The following is an 18,771-nucleotide window of genomic DNA, read 5'->3' on the forward strand; positions in this document are numbered from 1 at the left end:
TCTCTATAAATAAATAAATAAATAAATAAATAAATAAATAAATAAATAAGTAAATAAGTAAATAAATAAATAAATAAAGTTCAGGTGCTTAGGGCAAGAATCTTCAGTCATTTACAGCATTCTCCTGACATGAAACTCTTGCTTTTCTTTCCCCATAAAAATCTGCATGGGAAGGAACCATAGGAAGGGTGGACCCTTGAAACTTACTTAGAAAGCCATAGGTGACAGGTCTCGAGGTATAGACAAAAAGTGGATTGGGACTGTCTCCTGCACACTGCAGTCCCAGGGAGTCTCCAAGCTGATCTCATCTTGTGACACATACAGTCCCTCTTCAAACCCATACTCAGCTCTCTATTGCCCTGCAGAAGAACGTGCACAGCCTCCTACTGCTCTCCTGGCAGCCGGCCCTCCACTCCCAGCCTCATCTCTCACCAGCTCCCGCTCATATACTCCCCACCCTCCAGCTACACTCAACTGCTGTGTGATGTTGAGCAAGTCTCCTCCCCTCTCTGAGCCTCAGTTTCCTTACCTCTAAAATGAAAGTTTGGGCTGAACCTCCCTAAAGTCCCATCTGGACTCGGAGTGACAAAGGCCGTAATGAGTCCACTAATCTCGCTCCTTCTGTCCTCTCTCTTTGAAGATGACACCAAGTTGAATCCCTATGCAGGAGGAGATGGTGAGTACACAACTACCTGCCCTCAGCGTCAGACCCAGCGCCTCTTGGACCCACCCCAGAAGAGGGTGCAGCAGTTGCCTGCACTATTTTTATGAGTGTGGAGAGAGAGCAACTGCAGCCTGAGCATCCCAGACCTTCTGCTGGGTGGGGAGGCAGGGGTGCTTCTAGGTACAGGTGCCCTAGATTGAAGGAACATGTCTACCCGACATTTCTCATCTCAGCCATGAACCTCCTGTGGTTCTTCTCCTGGCTCTCTGCCCTTGAATATTCACTGCCCAGAAAGGAGTGGGAGGAGGGCAAGGACTGAGCCAGGGCAGGCATGGGTGGGGCCTGTGGCCATCCCCTCCGATCCCCATGGGCTCATAGTCAGTGAGGGGTGGAGAGCAGCTTCTTTCCTCACTCAGGCTGGCAGAGGACATAAAATGGTCCACTACAATTTTTGCAGGGTGCCAGAAGGTGGGACTCCCTGCAGCCTCATAGGATTACCTAGAAGGATAATCTCCTTTCTGAGGGTGGGAGCTGCCCCCACTCCCCTGCCCTTTGCCCAGAGCCAGCTCAGGCCTTTGTTGCAACCTGTGCAAGAGTAGACATGAAAGTGCCTTCCAACTCCAGGGGCTGGAGATTGTCATCTGGGCTTCCAGCAGGAGAGGAAAGATTATTAATGCAGCACAGTGTGATGGTGTCCCCCAGCAGAGATGGAGCCATTGCTCCTCCATAGGCAGTGGGTGTGAGTGTGTGTGTGTGTGTGTGTGTGTGTGTGTGTGTGTGTTGTGGGGGTGGCTGGGCCATAATCCCCTCACTCTGCACCATGTGCTCATCAGCAGAAGCCCTTATCATCAAATCATCAGAGCCACTGCAGGCTGCGGGCTGATTGCCATCCAGGTCAGGGGAGGTTCACCTGGGGCATTTCACCTCAGTCCTCCCACCTGTTGGCAGACAGAAGCTCTAGCCATGCCCTGGAGTGCCCCAGGATAGTTTCTCTCCTGGGTGTCCTCTGCTTACAGAGTGCAGAGCAGAGCAAAGGGGATGGGGAGGACAATGATTTTGAGTGCATGCAACATCCCATTAAAACTTGCCACCCCTAGTTGCCTTCCAACCCACCCACTAACTGTGTAGGAAGAATGCAACATTTTCACTGCCAGCCTGCCCATCTGTCTTCTCCACCTCATCATCTCTACATTCCTTTAGGATAGGGTAAAGAGGCAAATAGCCACCCAGGTAGTGTCAGGCAACTAGGTTTTTTCGTGGTGGGCACTGAATTTGTGTGTCTGTGGGGAAATCACTTAACCTCTCTGTTATTTCCATTACCTCAGTCATGCACGAAAGGGGTTGAGCTTCCAGCTCTGTGGAAAATACTCTCTCCCCCTGGGATGTATTTCAAATGCCTAGGATGTTCTCAGAGAGCGCCTGTTGGCTTATTAGCTTCCAGAGGACCTACATCATTCCATATGCTTTCTTTGAGCTTCTCTGACGGGCCTGCCAGTTTTTTTGTTTTGTTCGAGATGGAGTCGCACTCTGTTGCCCAGGCTGGAGTGCAGTGTCACGATCTCAGCTCACTGCAACCTCCGCCTCCTAGGTTCAAGCTATTCTCCTGCCTCAGCCTCCTGAGTAGCTGGGACTACAGGCGTGTGCCACCACGCCTGGCTAATTTTTGTATTTTTAGAAGAGATGGGGTTTCACCATGTTGGCCAGGCTGGTCTTGAAATCCTGACCTCAGGTGATCCACCTGCCTTGGCCTCCCAAAGTGCTGGGATTAGAGGAGTGAGCCACCGCGGCCAGCCCCTGCCAGTTTTTCTAAGAGCTGAGGACACAGAGTTGAATAAGACATCATCCTTGCCCTCCAAGATTGTGCCACTCACAATCTGGGAGTGGACAGTGATAGGAAAAACTATGGTCATTTGCCATCATAATAGCTAATACTTATTGAAGTCATCCAAAATGGGAGACATGGTCCTCAGTGCTTGACATGAATCATCTCATTTTAACCTTCACAATAACCTCATTAGGTGGGTATTATTATCCTTGTTCAACAGAAGTGATAATGAAGACACAGAAAGGTTATGTAATTTGTACAAGGTCACACAGCTAGTAAGTGGCAGAGCATAGATTTCAACCCAGGCAGCCAGATTTCAGATCCCAAACTCTTAACCCTCAGATGCCCTTTGTGAATTCCTTAATAGCACTTATGTAGTGGCACAGATATCAGAGAGAACTACTCTTATGATCCTTGTTAGACATTTGGGGCAACTTTTAGGTGATTTTGGAAAACTACCCAGATGGTGTCAAGCACAACATGAATGCCTTACTCATAATGATTCCAACTCCCACCCAACCTCTTCCTGTATTTGATATGTGGACCCAAAGGCTCTGTTGGCTTTCATCTCTGAGACTTTGTTAGAACCCAAGACCCCATGGTTCCACCTTCCCTGCTCCCCTGCAGCCCCTGCCTGCCCTAATGATCTCTCCACAGGCCTTCAGAACAACCTGTCCCCCAAGACAAAGGGCACCCCTGTGCACCTGGGCACCATCGTGGGCATTGTGCTGGCAGTCCTCCTCGTGGCAGCCATCATCCTGGCTGGAATTTACATCAATGGCCACCCCACATCCAACGCTGCACTCTTCTTCATCGAGGTCCGTGTCATCTGTGGCTGTAGGGCTGGCTGCCATCTGCTTCTGCATCAGCGTCTCCTGGGCCATTCGTTCCCTGCCTCTCCCCTTCTCCCTCTCCCCTGCCACATACCTGAGAAGACCTCATCCACCCCATCCTGATACATTTCAAGATAGCTGGCGCCCATTAAGTCCTGCACCCTGAGAAATCAGCACCTCAGAACTCCCTCGGCCCTCCTGTGGAACAACCCCTCTGCTTTTGTTCCCCCATTCATGAAATCAGAAAAGAATCCCCGGAGGAAAGAAAGAAGGCCACAGTGCCACACAGTGCCCATCTAGTGGCTGTGCAGCCTATCCCTAGTGATTTATGGTCTCTCATGCCCAAATGCCAGGCTCAGTTCTTACTCAAAGTCATGATGGAACCAGGGTCTCTGCCTCTTTTGCCTACTGATACCTGCCTTTAAGGTTAAAATTGAGGGGCATGTGCAGTGGCTCCTTCCTAACATCCTAGCACTTTGAGAAACCGAGGCAGGATTACTTGAGCACAGGAGCTTAGAGACTAACCTGAGCAACAGAGCGAGACTCCATCTCTACAAAAATTTAAAAAATTATCCCAGCATGGTGTCACGCACCTGTGGTCCCAGCCACTTGGGAAGCTGAGGTGGGAGGATCCCTTGAACCCAGTGGTTTGAGGCTGCAGTGAGCCCTGATCATACCACTGCACTCCAACTTGGGTGATAGAGGAGACCCCATCTCTAAAATAAAAATGAAATAGACAAGCAAAATAATGATAAGAGCTGCCCTCTGGGAGCTTTAATTGAGGATGCTAAGTTTTGAATGTCTCAATTCTGAAGAGCCAGCCCGAGGGGCAGCATGGGATGTGAGGCTCAGCCTCCTTCACTTGGGGCCACAGAGCTCAGCAGCTCCTGCCCCCAATCCTCCACTTCTGGCTTCTTACGAGTTCCCCACAGGGTGCAGCAGTGGTGCCTCTGTGACCCTAGTCTCCTCCACGTGGGTCACGAGCCCACCAGCCTCATTACCCACAGGCCTAGGTCGTTCCCCCAATTTCTTTTTCTTTTTCTTTTTTTTGAGATGTAGTCTTGCTCTGCCACCCAGGCTAGAGTGCAGTGGCGTAATCTCGGCTCACTGCAACCTCTGCCGACCGGGTTCAAGCGATTCTCCTGCCTCAGCCTCCTGAGTAGCTGGGATTACAGGCATGTGCCACCACACCCGGTTAATTTTTGTATTTTTAGTAGAGACGGGGTTTCAGCATCTTGGCCAGGCTGGCCTTGAACTCCTGACCTCCTGATCCACCTGTCTCGGCCTCCCAAAGTGCTGGGATTACAGGTGTGAGCCACCGTGCCCGGCCCTATTTCCCCAGTTTCTTAGGAGGCTTAGCCACTCTGAAGTCTTAGCCTACCTGGGTTAACACCTGGGAACTGCAGATCCCCAGGCCACAGGGATTCTGATAGGGCAGGTTTAAGGCAGGCCCAGGAATCGGCATTTTATTTATTTATTTTTGAGAAAGAGTCTCACTCTGTCACCAAGGCTGGAGTGCAGTGGCACAATCTTGGCTTACTGCAGCCTCTGCCTCTGGGGTTCAAGCAATTCTGGTGCCTCAACCTTCTGAGTAGTTGGGACTACTACTGAGTAGTTGGACTACAGGCACGTGCCACTACACCCAGCTAATTTTTTATTTTTAGTAGAGACGGGGTTTCACCAAGTTGGCCAGGCTGGTCTTGCGCTCCTGGCCTCAAGTAATCTGCCCACCCTGGCCTCCCAAAGTGCTGGGATCACAGGCATGAGCCACCGCACAGGCCAGAGTCTGTATTTTAATAAGCCCCCTGTTGACTCTGATGTGGACCCTGTGCTACCTTGGAGGGTTATCTTGGCATTTCCAGATCCCCAGACATCATTCCAGCCATCTCTGAGCCACTTCCTCACATTGCATTCCCAGGTCTCCACTTGGTGTATTGCTGAACCTTTTAGCTATGAGTTCTACAGACCACGCAGTGAAAGATAAAGTGTCCTCCTTCTACACTCTAGCTTCCGGCAGGTTTCCCAGTGGTTGGGGGATTACAGCAGGGAACATTTTAGGGAGAGGGTTCCTGAAGGTCAGTTGTGTGGCTCCTGGTAGGCCCCAAGTGCCCCAGGGCCCTTGTAAGAGAGAGTCTTGGTTGGCTCTGTCGCTCAGGAGTGTGGGGTCCCCATGGTGGGGGCATGCCCGCTGACTCTGCCTCTGTGCCTTCTGCAGCGTAGACCTCACCACTGGCCAGCCATGAAGTTTCGCAGCCACCCCGACCATTCCACCTATGCAGAGGTGGAGCCTTCGGGCCATGAGAAGGAGGGCTTCATGGAGGCTGAGCAGTGCTGAGAACACCAGGTCTCCCTTGTGAAGACTTTGAGACCACAGAAAAGACAGTTAAAGCAAAGAAGAGAAGTGACTTTTCCTGGCCTTTCCCAGCATGCCCTGGGCTGAGATGAGATGGTGGTTTATGGCTCCAGAGCTGCTGCTCACTTCATCAGCATGCCCCGGATATTGAAGAGGGGGCCAAAAAACAACCACATGGATTTTTTATAGGAACAATAACCTAATCTCATCCTGTTTTGATGCAAGGGTTCTCTTCTGGGTCTTGTAACCATGAAACAGCAGAAGAACTAACATAACTAACTCCATTTTTGTTTAAGGGGCCTTTACCTATTCCTGCACCTAGGCTAGGATAACTTTAGAGCACTGAGATAAAACGCAAAAACAGCAACCATGCCATTTGCAAAACGAACTCTGGGATTAAAGGGGAAGCATGTAAACAGCTAACTATTTTTGTTAAAGATTTATAGGAACGAGGAGGTTTGGCTGTTGTCACATGAGAGACTGTTAGCCAACGACAAAGAAGTTCTGCAAACCTCCCCTGGACCCTTGCTGGTGTCCAGATGTCTGCGGTTGTTAGCCCCTTCCTTACCCCTGACCTAAACAGAAAAGACAAGGCAAAACCCACATAATTTTAAGACAGTTCTTTAGGACATTAGTCCACCATCTTCTTGGTTTGCTGGCTCTCCGAAATAAAATACCTTTCCTTGCTCCAACTCCTTGTCTCTCAATGTATTGGCTGTCACGCAGCAAGCAGAATGAATTTGGACTCAGTTACAGGCTGTCAATGGTCAGCTCTGTAGCAGTCTCAGAGCCTCCCGACCTGGAGATGGCCAGGCAGCCAGATCCCCTGCTCCTGGCCACCTAAAGCCCCTGCATATGACACAGGTTAAGTAAAGTCAAGACTGGGGCTGCTGCATTCCAGGGTCCCTAGACTCAAGCTGGTCCTCAGCCGGGTGTGGTGGCTCATACCTGTAATCCCAGCACTTTGCGAGCCTGAGGCAGGCGGATCACCTGAGTCAGGAGTTTGAGACCAGCCTGGCCAACATAATGAAACTGTCCCTACTAAAAATACAAAAAATTAGCTGGGTGTGGTGGCACTTGCCTGTATCCCAGCTACTCAGGAAGCTGAGACACAAGAATCACTTGAACCTGGGAGGCAGAGGTTGCAGTAAGCTCAGATAGCGCCACTGCTCTCCAGCCTGGGTGACAGAGCGAGACTCCGTCTCAAAAAAAAAAAAAAAAAGGCTGATCCTCATGGTTATAGAGTTGGCATTTTAGCCCTGGCTTCTGTAGCTCTGAAAGCCTAAAGAAGGTGTTCTCTCCATCTGTTAAACACAGTATAGCGGCTCTCAGCCCTTCGGGCATGTTATCATGGGAAGGAAGTAAAATAAGGGGAGAGAAAAGAACTCAAGGGGGAACTGCATTTTTAGGCTTTGCTCTCTTACCTTGCCCTTTCTGTTCAGAACCAATAACTTCTGCATCAAAACATGTTACAGCCTGCATCAAGGGCTTTACCCCAACCTGCGGCCCAGCTTTCCCTGGGCGAGTTTGCTATGCGCAGCCACATTTACCATGTGGGGCTCCCTATTCTGATGGCCTGTTTGGTGCCGAGTTTATTCACTGGCCTGTTCTGGTGTCAGTGCCTGTACATACCTCCAAAGGCAGGACTTGCCTGATAAATATTTTTCCTCCTCTGAACTGGATTTTATAGGCATTAAAGACAAGTCGGGTGGCTCAAGGGCTCCTTGAGACATACCTAGCAGGGAACTGCAGGTGGATTCTGTTGAGCGGCAAAGCACCTGAGTGGTTGGGACACAGGCAGCTGGCATGGAAGGGATGTTTTTTTGAGAAAGGGACTCACTGTGTCACCCAGGGCAAGGATGCCCAAATACACCAGGTTGGGGAGGCACCTACCAACCACTTGCTTTCCCTGGAGCCCGCATGTGTCTGCGGGGCGGGGAGGCCTAGGGGTCTACGGCTGCCTGGGATGGGTGTGCACAGTGTGTGAAGTGCCTACCTCCTTGCCTTGCTAGACTGTCAGTCGGTCGCAGGGCTGGCCACAAGACCCATGTCTCCATCTGGTCACACTCCATAGCTACCCAGTTAACCTGCTGTAAACTTTGGAGAACTCCTGGATCTGTCCAAGAAACGCTTATCTGGCCAAGCATAATGGCTTGTGCCTGTACTCTCAGCACTTTGCGAGGCCAAGGTGGGAGGGTTGCTTGAGCCCAGGGGTTTGAGACCAGCTTGGGCAACAATAAACAAAAATGCCAGGTGTGGTGGGGCGCACCTGTAGTCCCAGCTACTAGGGAGGCTGAGGCAGAAGGATCACTTGAGCCTGGGAGGTTGGGCTGCAGTGGGTCATAATCATGCCACTGTACTCCAGCCTGGGCGACAGAGTAAGACCCTGTCTCCAAAAAAAAAAAAAAAAAGGCTTACATTATCAGGGATCCCATAGACAATCATCATTAACTCTATGAAATGCTTGGTTCTATTTTTTGGGAGACTTGGTCTAAGCATTTTGGCTTGAGAAATCTGTAGACCTCTCTTGGTGACACATCTCTAGTACTTTTTGTCGTAAACAAACAGGCTGCCTGCCGCCAAATACCTCCACTCCCCATGCCACTGACATCCCATGGGTCAGCTAGGCTTGCTTTGACTGAGGGCGAGGCATCTGGAACTTTCTCTACCTGCAGGGGCTAGCAGCAGAGGCCTCTCTGCATCACCACCCCTTCCTCCACTCCTGACATTCTTTCCCTTCAGGGATCCAAAATGGTTGGCCGAGCTCCCAGTGAGGAAACATGTGCTAGAGTTAGGGAGTGGGACAAGTGGTGCCGTCCATGGAATCAGGCCACAACAGGAACTGCCCCACTGGCCATTTGAGACACACACAGGTGGTAGATGCTTTGCTAGTGGGCTGTGCTTCCCTCATTCAGAGAGCTCTGTTACAGCCCACTGTGTCCTTCAGAAGCTTGAAAGGAACCCAAATCTTTGCTGTGCTATCCTTTTCCTTCCTCTAATTCAGACCCTCCTTTCACCAGCAGCCCCCTACCTCCACCCTCAGCTCTTCCTTGCCTGGTTTATGAAGCAGAGCTGAGGCCCCACGTTTCCAACTCTTGATTGTCACTCGCATCCTCACAAAGGATAAACCACGGGGCAACTGGAAAACCATCAGCCAAGCGTTCGGATGAGTCTGGTCCACCCCCAACCAGATTCCCTTACACTTAACTCACTTCTTTCCTTGGCAATGACCCTCATGACATGTATAAAAGGGTATGACTAAGAAGAGGCTGTAATCTAACATTTATTTGCTGCTATTTTTTACTCTGACTGGGGTGAGCTCTAGATTTTAATTCCAAATGTTCTTCAGAAGCAGCCCCAGCTCATCATTGGGAAAGAACTCCCCCTGCAAACCAGCTAAATTTGAGAGTTTAAATTCCCTGCCCCCAAAACTTCCCACAGAGTTGGGGAGTTGGTGGCAACTTTCCAAGTCAAGGTCTTGCTTAGAAAGTCCTTCACTGCATGACCAGGTGCAGTGGCTCATGCCTGTAGTCCCAGGTACTTGGGAGCCTGAGGCAGGAGGATCGCTTGAGCTCAGGAGTTTAAGGCTGCACAGAGCCACGATCATCCCACTGCATTTGTTTAAAAATAAAATTTTAAAATTTGTGTGTTTCATCAGGGGTCTCCTGTATAGCATATCTGTGTATGTTTGTGTGTGTATGTTTGTATACAGCCTTGTCCAATGTTTTTATCAATAATATATGCACACACAGGTATTTTGTTGCTAAAGAGATTGGACAAGGTTGTAGCTGTGCTCAGGCTTCAGCTTGGTTTGTTAAATTAAGAGCGAGATAAACAATGACAAGAGCTGCTGGCCAACCACACTATTCAAAAAGCAAAGTGTCCACCACTAAAGCTGACCATTCATCTGGTTGCAGGCAAGGCTAAGGCTCTCTCTCCTCTAGTTCCTGGAATAGACTCACAGGTTGGCATGAAGCACTGATCAGGGGCTGCACTCAGACTCCCTGGCCATGCGAACTACACCAGAAGAGTCAGTGTCACAGATACGATGCGGCCAATCTCTATCTCCAAAAACCTACCTGAATTTAGTGATACAATTAGAAAGATCTGGAGACTGAGGGCACCCAGCCTTCTAAAACACAATGTATTCACGTGTTTAGTGTAAACTATCTGCATGGATTCTCGGTATTAATAATAAAAGGAAGCACTCTTTTACAACTCCTGCTGTGTGCAAAATAAAGTGCAAAGGATTTGGGGTGGCATTCTGAAGACCACCACACATACCTTGGTTCTGATGGCTGCTAGACTCCAACTTCTTCACTGAGACATGACCTTGGGAACAGCCTCCAGCTACCTGCTCATCAGAGGTGCTTTCTTTAACCTCCTGCACCACCTCCAAGAGAAACAGCCTAAAAAGAAACCCCAGCTGTTTACTTATATTGGGCCCGTAAATCCCTGGAAGTAAACCCCGTGCATTTTTATCTACTGTCTAAGGACACACAATAAATCTGAGAAAGTCTATGCTGTCACATTTCTGGATGCTTTGCATTTGAACAACTTTAGCCACCTCATTGTGTTTTTATTACTTTGCGGTTTTACTCACAAAACATGGTTTAGCGAACCAAAACAAAGAGAGGAAAAATGTGAACACCTCACAGCCAAAATCAATGATGCTAAATTTCAGGCTCCAAACAAGCCAATTTATAAATAAACATGCTGTGTCTGCCAAATCAAGAGGAATGTGTTAAGAGAAGACAATGTAAACTGATGGAGAAGGTGCTGAGCGGGACAGGGAGTGAGAAGGTGGGAGCTTGGCCTCAGCCCTGCCCCTGAGTAGCTGGGTGATGTGGGCCAAGTCACTGGACTTCTCTGGGATGGCTTCCACCTCTGTGAAATAGGAGGTACTAGACTAATTGGTCTAAGGTGGGACCTAAGCAGTCAGTTGCCTGGTTCTTTTTCAGGTCACACAGCAACTTAGACCAAAGCATGTCTTTCTCTTCCATTATCCTGATATGGGGACCAAATTGTTCTATCCGGGACTCCCCTGGTTCTAACACACAAAGTCCTGCATCCCAGGAAGCTCCTCAATCCTGGGCACACTGGAATATTGTAGAACCAAACCATGTGTTCTCACCTGGTGCAATAACACCAGATGTCCACACTGAAACTTTGCAACAATAAAGGAAGACATTTGTTTGCAGGACTCCAAGCAAGGAGAATTGGGTGGCTTATGCTTAAGATATGAACTCTTGATAGCTTGTAAGGAATTTTTTTTTTTTTTTTTTTAAGAGAGACTCACTTACTCTGTTGTCCAGGCTGGAATGCAGTGGTGCGATCTCAGCTCACTGCAACTTCTGCCTCCTGGGTTCAAGCAATTCTCTAGCCTCAGCTTCCTGAGTAGCTGGGACTACAGGCATGTACCACCACGTCCAGCTAATTTTTGTATTTTTAGTAGAGATAGGTATCACTATGTTGACCAGGCTGGTCTCAAACTCCTGGCCTCAAGTGATCTGCCCATCTTGGCCTCCCGAAGTGCTAGGAGTATAGGCATGAGCCACTGTGCCCAGCAGCAGGTAAAGATTTTAAAAGGCAGGGGTAAATTTCAGGAAAGCAGACATTACAGGTAAAATCATAAAGGAAGCTATATGCTGGTTTGACCTAAAAAGGTCCTCTCAAAGCAGGACCCACAAGTCATAAGGTGGGTTCAAAGATTTTCTGATTTGCAATTGGTTCAGGAGGCAAAGCTTTGTCTAGACATTTGGGATCAGCAGAAAAGAATGTTAGCTCTGGCTCATGGGCATGGCCTCCTCCAGGTCCCTCAGGAAGACATTTAGAACGACCTATAGTCAGAGTCAGTCCTCAGCACCTGCTTATCTGAGGTCTACATGCCAGCGGATCCCTTTGGAGGTCTGGGCTTCTGAAAAACAACTCAGGGACATTAAACGCCTGTGTGCCAGGCACCATTAAGTGACTTGCACAAGGTCACACAGCTAGTAAATTAAGATGTTATCTTTAGTTTCTAGAGGGGAACCAAATATCTCCTGACTCTAACTTCCTTAGCTATTGTTTTAGACTACTATTACCTTCCTGCTTATCAAGTTGCTTATTTACTTCTCAGGGCTAGCTAGGATTTCCCTGATGGAACTCAAGATTTTCCTTTATTCCCATGTGTGGGTGTCCACAGCTCCCTCTCCATGTTTGGTCACTCTACCCTTGGCACAGCCCTCCCACCCCACTGGCTAAAGAAATAATGATTTCAAGCACCTGGAAAGCACTTTAGACTCTAGAACCTTGCTAGTTAAAGTTTGGCCCAGGGTCAGGCACCGTGGCACATGCCTTGTGGTCCGAACTACTCGGGAGGCTTGGGCCCAGGAGTTCGAAGCTTCAGTGAGCCATGATCACACTACTGCCCTCTAGCCTGGGGGACAGAGCAAGACCCTGCTCTAAAAAAAATGTAAATCTATAGAATGAAGTGTGTGGTCCAGGCCAGGTACAGTGGCTCATACCTGTAATCCTGCTCTCTGGGAGGCCAAGACGGGAGGATGGCTTGAGGCCAGGAGTTCGAAACCAGCATGAGCAACATAGCGAGACCTTATCTCTACAAAAAATAAACAAACAAATAAATAAAATAATAAAGTGTGGTCCAGTCAGGCAGCATTAGCATTCCCTGGGGTTAGTTGGAAATGCGGCACTCAAGCCCCAGACCTACTGAGTCAGAATCTGTATTTGAGCAGCTCCCCAGGTGATTCCTGGGAAGTGCATGAAAGTTTGAGATGCACCATTTAGAAAGCAATTCTACCTACATGATCGCAGCCTGTTGGAGAAGCATTGTTTTTCCATTTCCCAGATGAGGAAAATCAGGCTCAGGGAGGTGGCTTACTTATTTATTCACTTGATCCACACTCATTAAACGCCTGTGTGCCAGGCACCATTAAGTGACTTGCACAAAGTCACACAGCTAGTAAGTAGAGAAAATCCCCAAGCACAGGTTTTTGGATTCCCATCTGAGGTTGTTGTCTGTCTACCTCAGGGTGTTGCCAGAACCACGTGGCTACAGTTTAATATAGAAACAGATTATGAATCATGACAGACAGACTGCTCCAGGCCTGTAGAGATCCTCAAAGAGATGCCTAGGGATGACTTCAGATCCTCGTTCTTGGCTCACAAAACTGTGAGCTTACCATCTATTTATCTGCACAGTCCCAGGAGCTTGAGAATGTCCTAGTTGTTGTTGCCTCCTTCTCATCCCACTGCCCACACTAGCGACCCTCCCACATGAATAATTAGAAGCACTCCTCACAAGCCTTACAGAGCACCAGGCGATGCCTCCATCTGATTTATCTTTTTGGATGGAGGACAATGGATTACTTCCTTCACCAAGATGGGGCCGGAGGTGCAGCGAGGAAGGAAGGGGTGTAAAATCTTTATGTGAACTGTGAAATCCAAAGAGAAATTTTGTGGGGGATGATTTTTCTGATGTTCATAAAACATTTTTACATTTGGTCCCTAGAGATAGCTAAATTATGCCTACAGTTTTCCACAAAGCTAAAAGCACTGAAAAAAAAATCACCTGAATATGGGCCAATAAAATTTCATCATATATTCCCAGAGTCTTGAGTTAGAACCTTCCCTTCCAGCTTCAGTCTTTCCCCTTCTTCGGTCTTTCCCCCTCAAAGTGTGTGTGGTTTTGTTTCTTTGTGTTTTGAGACAGGGTCTTGTTCTGTTGCCCAGATTGGAGTGCAGTGGCACGATCTCGGCTCACTGCAGCCTTTGCCTCCTGGGTTCAAGCGATTCTCCTGCCTCAGCCTCCCAAGTAGCTGGGACCACAGGTGTGTGCCACCATGCCCGGCTAATTTTTATGTGTTTTTTTTTTTTTTTTTGAGATGGAGTTTCGCTCTTGTTGCCCAGGCTGGAGTGCAGTGGCATGATCTCGGCTCACTGTAACCTCCACCTCCTAACCTCCACCTCCCAGCCTCAAGCGATTCTCCTGCCTCACCATCCCAAGTAGCTGGGATTATAGACATGCACCACCACGCCCGGCTAATTTTTTGTATTTTTAGTAGAGATGGGGTTTTGCCATGTAGGCAAGACTGGTCTCAAACTCCTGACCTCAGGTGATCCGCCCTCCTCGGCCTCTCAAAGTGCTGGGATTATAGGCATGAGCCACTGCGCCTGGTCAATTTTTGTATTTGTAGTAAAGATGGGGTTTCTCCATGTTGGCTAGGCTGGTCTTGAACTCCTGGCCTCAAGTGATACACCCACCTCAGCCTCCCAAAGTGCTGGTATTACAAGCATGAACCATTGCATCCAGCCTTAGATCCCATTTTTAATTAACAGATGAAGATGCTGCTCTCTTAAGGAACATTAAGTAATTCCAAGAGCACCTCCTCAAGGCCAAAAGGGCAGCCTCCTGTAGGGCTTACCTTCCCCTTCTCAGAGCCTCACCTTTTCTCTCTCTCTTTTTTCTTTTTTTTTTTAGAGACAGGGTCTTAGTCTGTTTTCCAGGATTCAGTTCAGTGATGCAATCATGGCTCACTGCAGTCTTGAACTCCTGGGCTCAAGCAATCCTCCCACCTCAGCCTCCCAAAGTGTTGGGATTATAGGTGTGATCCACCTTGCTCGCTCAGCTGCAGCCTCCCCTCTCTGCAGCTGCTGACACCCATCTCTGTTCCCTGGGGTTCTTCTCCCCCAGGCCCATTACAGACTGAGCAGAATTCTCCCAGCTGTGCTCACTCTTCCCTCTGCCTCTGTAGACAAGCACTTAGCCCTCTTTCACCGTGAAGGAGCACCGTGAAGGAGGAGCCACGACTAACAAAATTAGGCAGAGGTAAACATTACTTACAATCAAAGGTCCTGATCTACTGATTTTTGGCCTCTGGTATGGTACTGCTGGTGGTGCTGCTGGCAGTTCACATTTACTGGGTGCTTCCTATGTTCCAGGCACATTTTAGGAGATTTACTCGTATTGTCATCTATGGGGTGGGTGCTATTGCTACCTCTACCCTACACAGGAGGCCACTGAGGCACAGCACAATAGGGAACTGTATTTTTTGTATTTTACTAGAGATAGAGTTTTGCCATATTGCCAAGGCTGGTCTCAAACTCCTGTCCTCAAGTGATCCGTCCAACTCAGTCTCCCAAAGTGCTGGGATTACAGGCATGAGCCACCGTGCCCAGCCTGATCTTTAATTTTTTTCGGTAGAGATGGGGTCTCACTGTGTTGCCCAAGCTGAGATTTCTTAAAAAGGGACAGCACAAAATGACATGGGGTTTAGTATCAGTAGGTTTGAGTTCAACCTCAAGCTTCCATAACTCTTGTCAAGAACCTTAAGCAAGTCACTTAACTATCCTGAGTTTGAGTTTCTTAATTTAAAAAAACCAGAGAACTGAAAGATTAGTGTGGCAATGCATATGAATATATTCTATAAACCAGAATGCTGGACAAATGCTAATCTATTATTGAATTCAGCACTTCATTTCAGCGGAGCTAGGAATTCCATATTTGGAGCCACCTTGACTGGAAATGTCTGAAAAAGCTGCTTCCGGTCGCATGCCTTTTGGGCTCCGTGGGCAGCCATTGCTGAATAAAACTTAACGACGGCATTGAAACCAGGATGGGCCGCTGCAGCATTTGGAAAGACCAGGACTGAATACAGAAGGTCAAACTGGGAAAATGCTGTGAACAGAGGAAGCCGTGGGGGTGGTCCCACGCCAAGTAAGCATATGAAATCTCAAGCCCAGAAAACAAAACTGTCCATGCCTTCATATTCCCCAAACCCTTCTTCGAGAAGGATGCAATTCAAAACACTTCCCACTTAACCAACAAGTTTTCTTCTTAAGATCCTAAACTTTAAGAAGCCCTAGAAAGTAAAATGTGTTGACTGCGGAGAGGTACCTCTCTGGGACTCTAAAAATCTGTTGGGGGTAGCTGTCTGCTGGGGTCCCCTCTAGAATTACGAGTCCTTCAGCAGGCCGGGCGCGGTGGCTCACGCCTGTAATCCCAGCACTTTGGGAAGCGGAGGCGGGCGAATCACCTGAGGCCAGGAGTTCGAGGCCAGCCTGGCCAACAAGGGGAAACCCCACCTCTACTAAAATACAAAATTAGCCAGGTGCGGTGGCGGGCGCCTGTAATCCCAGCTACTCCGGAGGCCGAAGCAGGAGAATTGCTTGAACCCAGGAGGCGGATGCTGCGGTGGGCAGAGATCACGCCAGTGCACTACAGCCTGGGCAACGGAGCCAGTGTGTCTCAAAAAACAAAACAAAACAAAAAAGAGTCCTTCAGCAGAGGCTGAGGCAGGTGAGGTGCTGAAGCAGGACTCTGGAATTCCCAGTTAGCGAGTGGGCGGCTTTCTCCATCCCTCCCTCCACCCTGGCCCCGGCTCACATGCAAAGCCTCGGCCGTGGGTCCAGAGCTCAGTTCCCACACTAGCAAGGTTTTGTCACTCTTGGTGGGAACCGCAAAAGGTACCAGATCCGCCATTCTCCCTTCACCCAGCCTGCGCGGCTAAGGCTCACGCAGCATTGCGCCTGCGCAAGACACGGCCACACTTTTTTTTTTTTTTTTTTTTTAAAGAGGCGCATGCGAGGGGCGGGGCGGCGCCCGGATCGCTCCCTCGCCCCTCCTACCTGGGGCCGGCTTCTGAGCCTGTTCCCCTCCTCCAGCCACACCGCCACGGCCCTGAGTTTAGAGCTTCCATTCAAGTGCATGTTTAGGATAGAGTCCCAAAATGGGCTGACAGCATAAAAGGGTAGGGACACGTTTATAGCAGCCAGTTTCATCTTCACTCCTGATGAAGATTAGGGTACTAAGTATTATTAGCCCTACCTACTGAGCTTGTGGGAAATAACCATGAAAGATGCAATCTTTTGACTTAAGAATTTTTTTTTTTTTTGGAGTTTAACATATTCAAATAAAAGTATGACTCACTAAGCTATTAACAGTCTAGCATGAAATCCTTAAAAAGAATTTCCTGGTTGTCCTACATGATTCTAGTGAATTGTGTACGTGTATTTGTGGGGGTCAGATGATGTGGGAGATCGGAGGTCTGAGAAGTAGAGATCAATTTTGGAAAAAAGTAAAAATCAAAGAATAGGTCCAACTTGGGGCTGATGGTGTCTGAGAGAGGTAGGTGTCCTAACCAGCTATGTGATGGAGCAGTGTAATCACCTGGTGGGTTCATTGTACCCACTCCCCAGAAAAGCCGATTTACTGAGACAGCATTATTGAAATAGACAAAGAGTTTAATAAGTACAGAACCAGCGAAATAGAAGACTGGAGTTTTATTATTACTCAAATCAGCCTCCCTGAAAATTTGGAAGCTAGGGTTTTTAAGGATAGTTTGGCAGGCAGGGAGCTAGGGAGTGGGGAATGCTGATTGGTTGGGTCAAGGATGAAATCATAGGGTGTCAGAGCTTGTGTTCTTGTGCTGGGTGAATTCCTGGTTGGGGGCCACAAGACCAGATGAGCCAGTTTGCCGATCTGAGTGGTGCCAGCTTGTCCATCAGAATACAGGGTCTGAAAAATACCTAGAATGCCAATCTTCGGTTTTACAATAGTAATGTTGGAAGCAGTTAGTTAGCTTGCCTTAGGTAGATAGCAAGGGAAGGGTCCCCAGAGAGCCCCCGGCCCACAGGTCAGTGCCTTATCCCCACATAACATAAAAAAGCAGCCTAGGAAAACATTCGAGCTGCAGGCACCAATAAGGGAACAAGCACAGCATGTTGTACCTGGAGACATGCCCACGACTGCACAGATAGCAAAACCTCAGGCCCATTTGGATAAAAACTTCAACAAACCTCCATCTCACTCACATAAAGGAACAAGGCCTGGCATAGAAATGTCTTTGTCCTTTGTATAGTCAGCGGGCTCTCAGGACAAAGTTTCTTCTTTTGTGAGTGTGGGTACAGTGGGCTCCCATGGGTTCCAGTGGACACTCTACTTTCCTTTTTGGGCTATAAGTTTGGCTTCTATGAAGTATCACTTCAGCCCTTGATAGGTCTGGGGCCAAGCTTTCACTTCAGCTCCTGATAGGTCCTGGGTCAAGCTAAGCAGCATCTAGGAATCATCATTTCAGCTCCTGATTGGTCCTGGGGCAACTAAGCACATTCCTTCCCCTTCCCAGCCTGTAAAAACCCTGGACACCAGCCTCACAGGGGCACCCGTTCGGGGCCCCCTCTCTGCTGGCAGAGAGTTTTCTTCTTTCGCTTATTAAACTTTCACTCTAATCTCAACTTTGTGTCTGCTCTTCTTAATTGTCTTGGAGGTAGGACAAAGAACTGCCAGGCATGTTATCTCAGACAAGGAGCAACTGTTAAATCTTGGTGCATTGCTGAGACTGCAACAATACTATCTTTTTTTTTTTTTTTTTTTTTGAGAGAGAGTCTCACTCTGTTGCCCAGGCTGGAGTGCAGTGGTGCAATCTTGGCTCACTGCAACCTCTGCCTCCTGGGTTCAAGCGATTCTCCCTGCTCAGCCTCCTGAGTAGGGGAAGGTAACAGGTGCCTGCCATCACACCCAGCTAATTTTTCTATTTTTAGTAGAGACAGGGTTTTACCATGTTGGCCAGGCTGGTCTTGAACTCCTGACCTTAAGTGATTCACCCACCTCCCAAAGTGCTGGGATTACAGGCATCAGCCACTCTGCCCAGCCTACAACAATGTTATCTATAGGAGAAACTGGTTAGGTTAGAAATCTTGTGGCCTCTGGCTACATAATTCCTGAGCTATACTATCTAATCTTGTGGCTAATTTGTTAGTCTTACAAAAACTATAAAGTCTTACAAAGGAGGTCTGATTCCCAAGCAAGGAGGTGATTTGTTTTAGGAAGGGACTGTCATCTTTGTTTCAAAGTTAAACAGTAAACTAAATTCCTCCCATAGTTAGCTTGGCCTGTGCCCAGGAATGGGCAAGGGCAGCTTGGAGGTTAGAAGCAAGATGGAGTCAGTTAGGTCAGAATTGTCATAATTTTTGTAAAGGCAGTTTCAGTAACACAAGAGGGAAAGTGGGTCCTACTGCTCTTTACTTTAATCCTAGAACGTCAGAGCATAGGGAGGGGGGGAGGGATGGCATTGGGAGTTATACCTGATGTAAATGATGA

General features: G+C 48.4%; 1 protein-coding gene across 1 annotated transcript in view; it reads left to right on the forward strand.

Annotated features, from left to right (window-relative positions):
- The window catches only part of PLXDC1 (plexin domain containing 1), an 85,757-nt gene extending 79,390 nt beyond the window's left edge, over window positions 1-6,367 (forward strand). The window contains exons 11-13 of the mRNA XM_011929927.1: window positions 641-676; window positions 3,147-3,307; window positions 5,538-6,367. Coding sequence (XP_011785317.1) covers window positions 641-676; window positions 3,147-3,307; window positions 5,538-5,657 — 317 coding nt within the window. The 3' untranslated portion in view covers window positions 5,658-6,367. The remainder of the gene's footprint in view (window positions 1-640; window positions 677-3,146; window positions 3,308-5,537) is intronic.
- The last annotated feature ends 12,404 nt before the right edge of the window (window positions 6,368-18,771 follow it).

Source organism: Colobus angolensis, unplaced genomic scaffold (genome assembly GCF_000951035.1).
Source record: "Colobus angolensis palliatus isolate OR3802 unplaced genomic scaffold, Cang.pa_1.0 Scaffold83, whole genome shotgun sequence".
NCBI classification, from domain to species: domain Eukaryota; kingdom Metazoa; phylum Chordata; class Mammalia; order Primates; family Cercopithecidae; genus Colobus; species Colobus angolensis.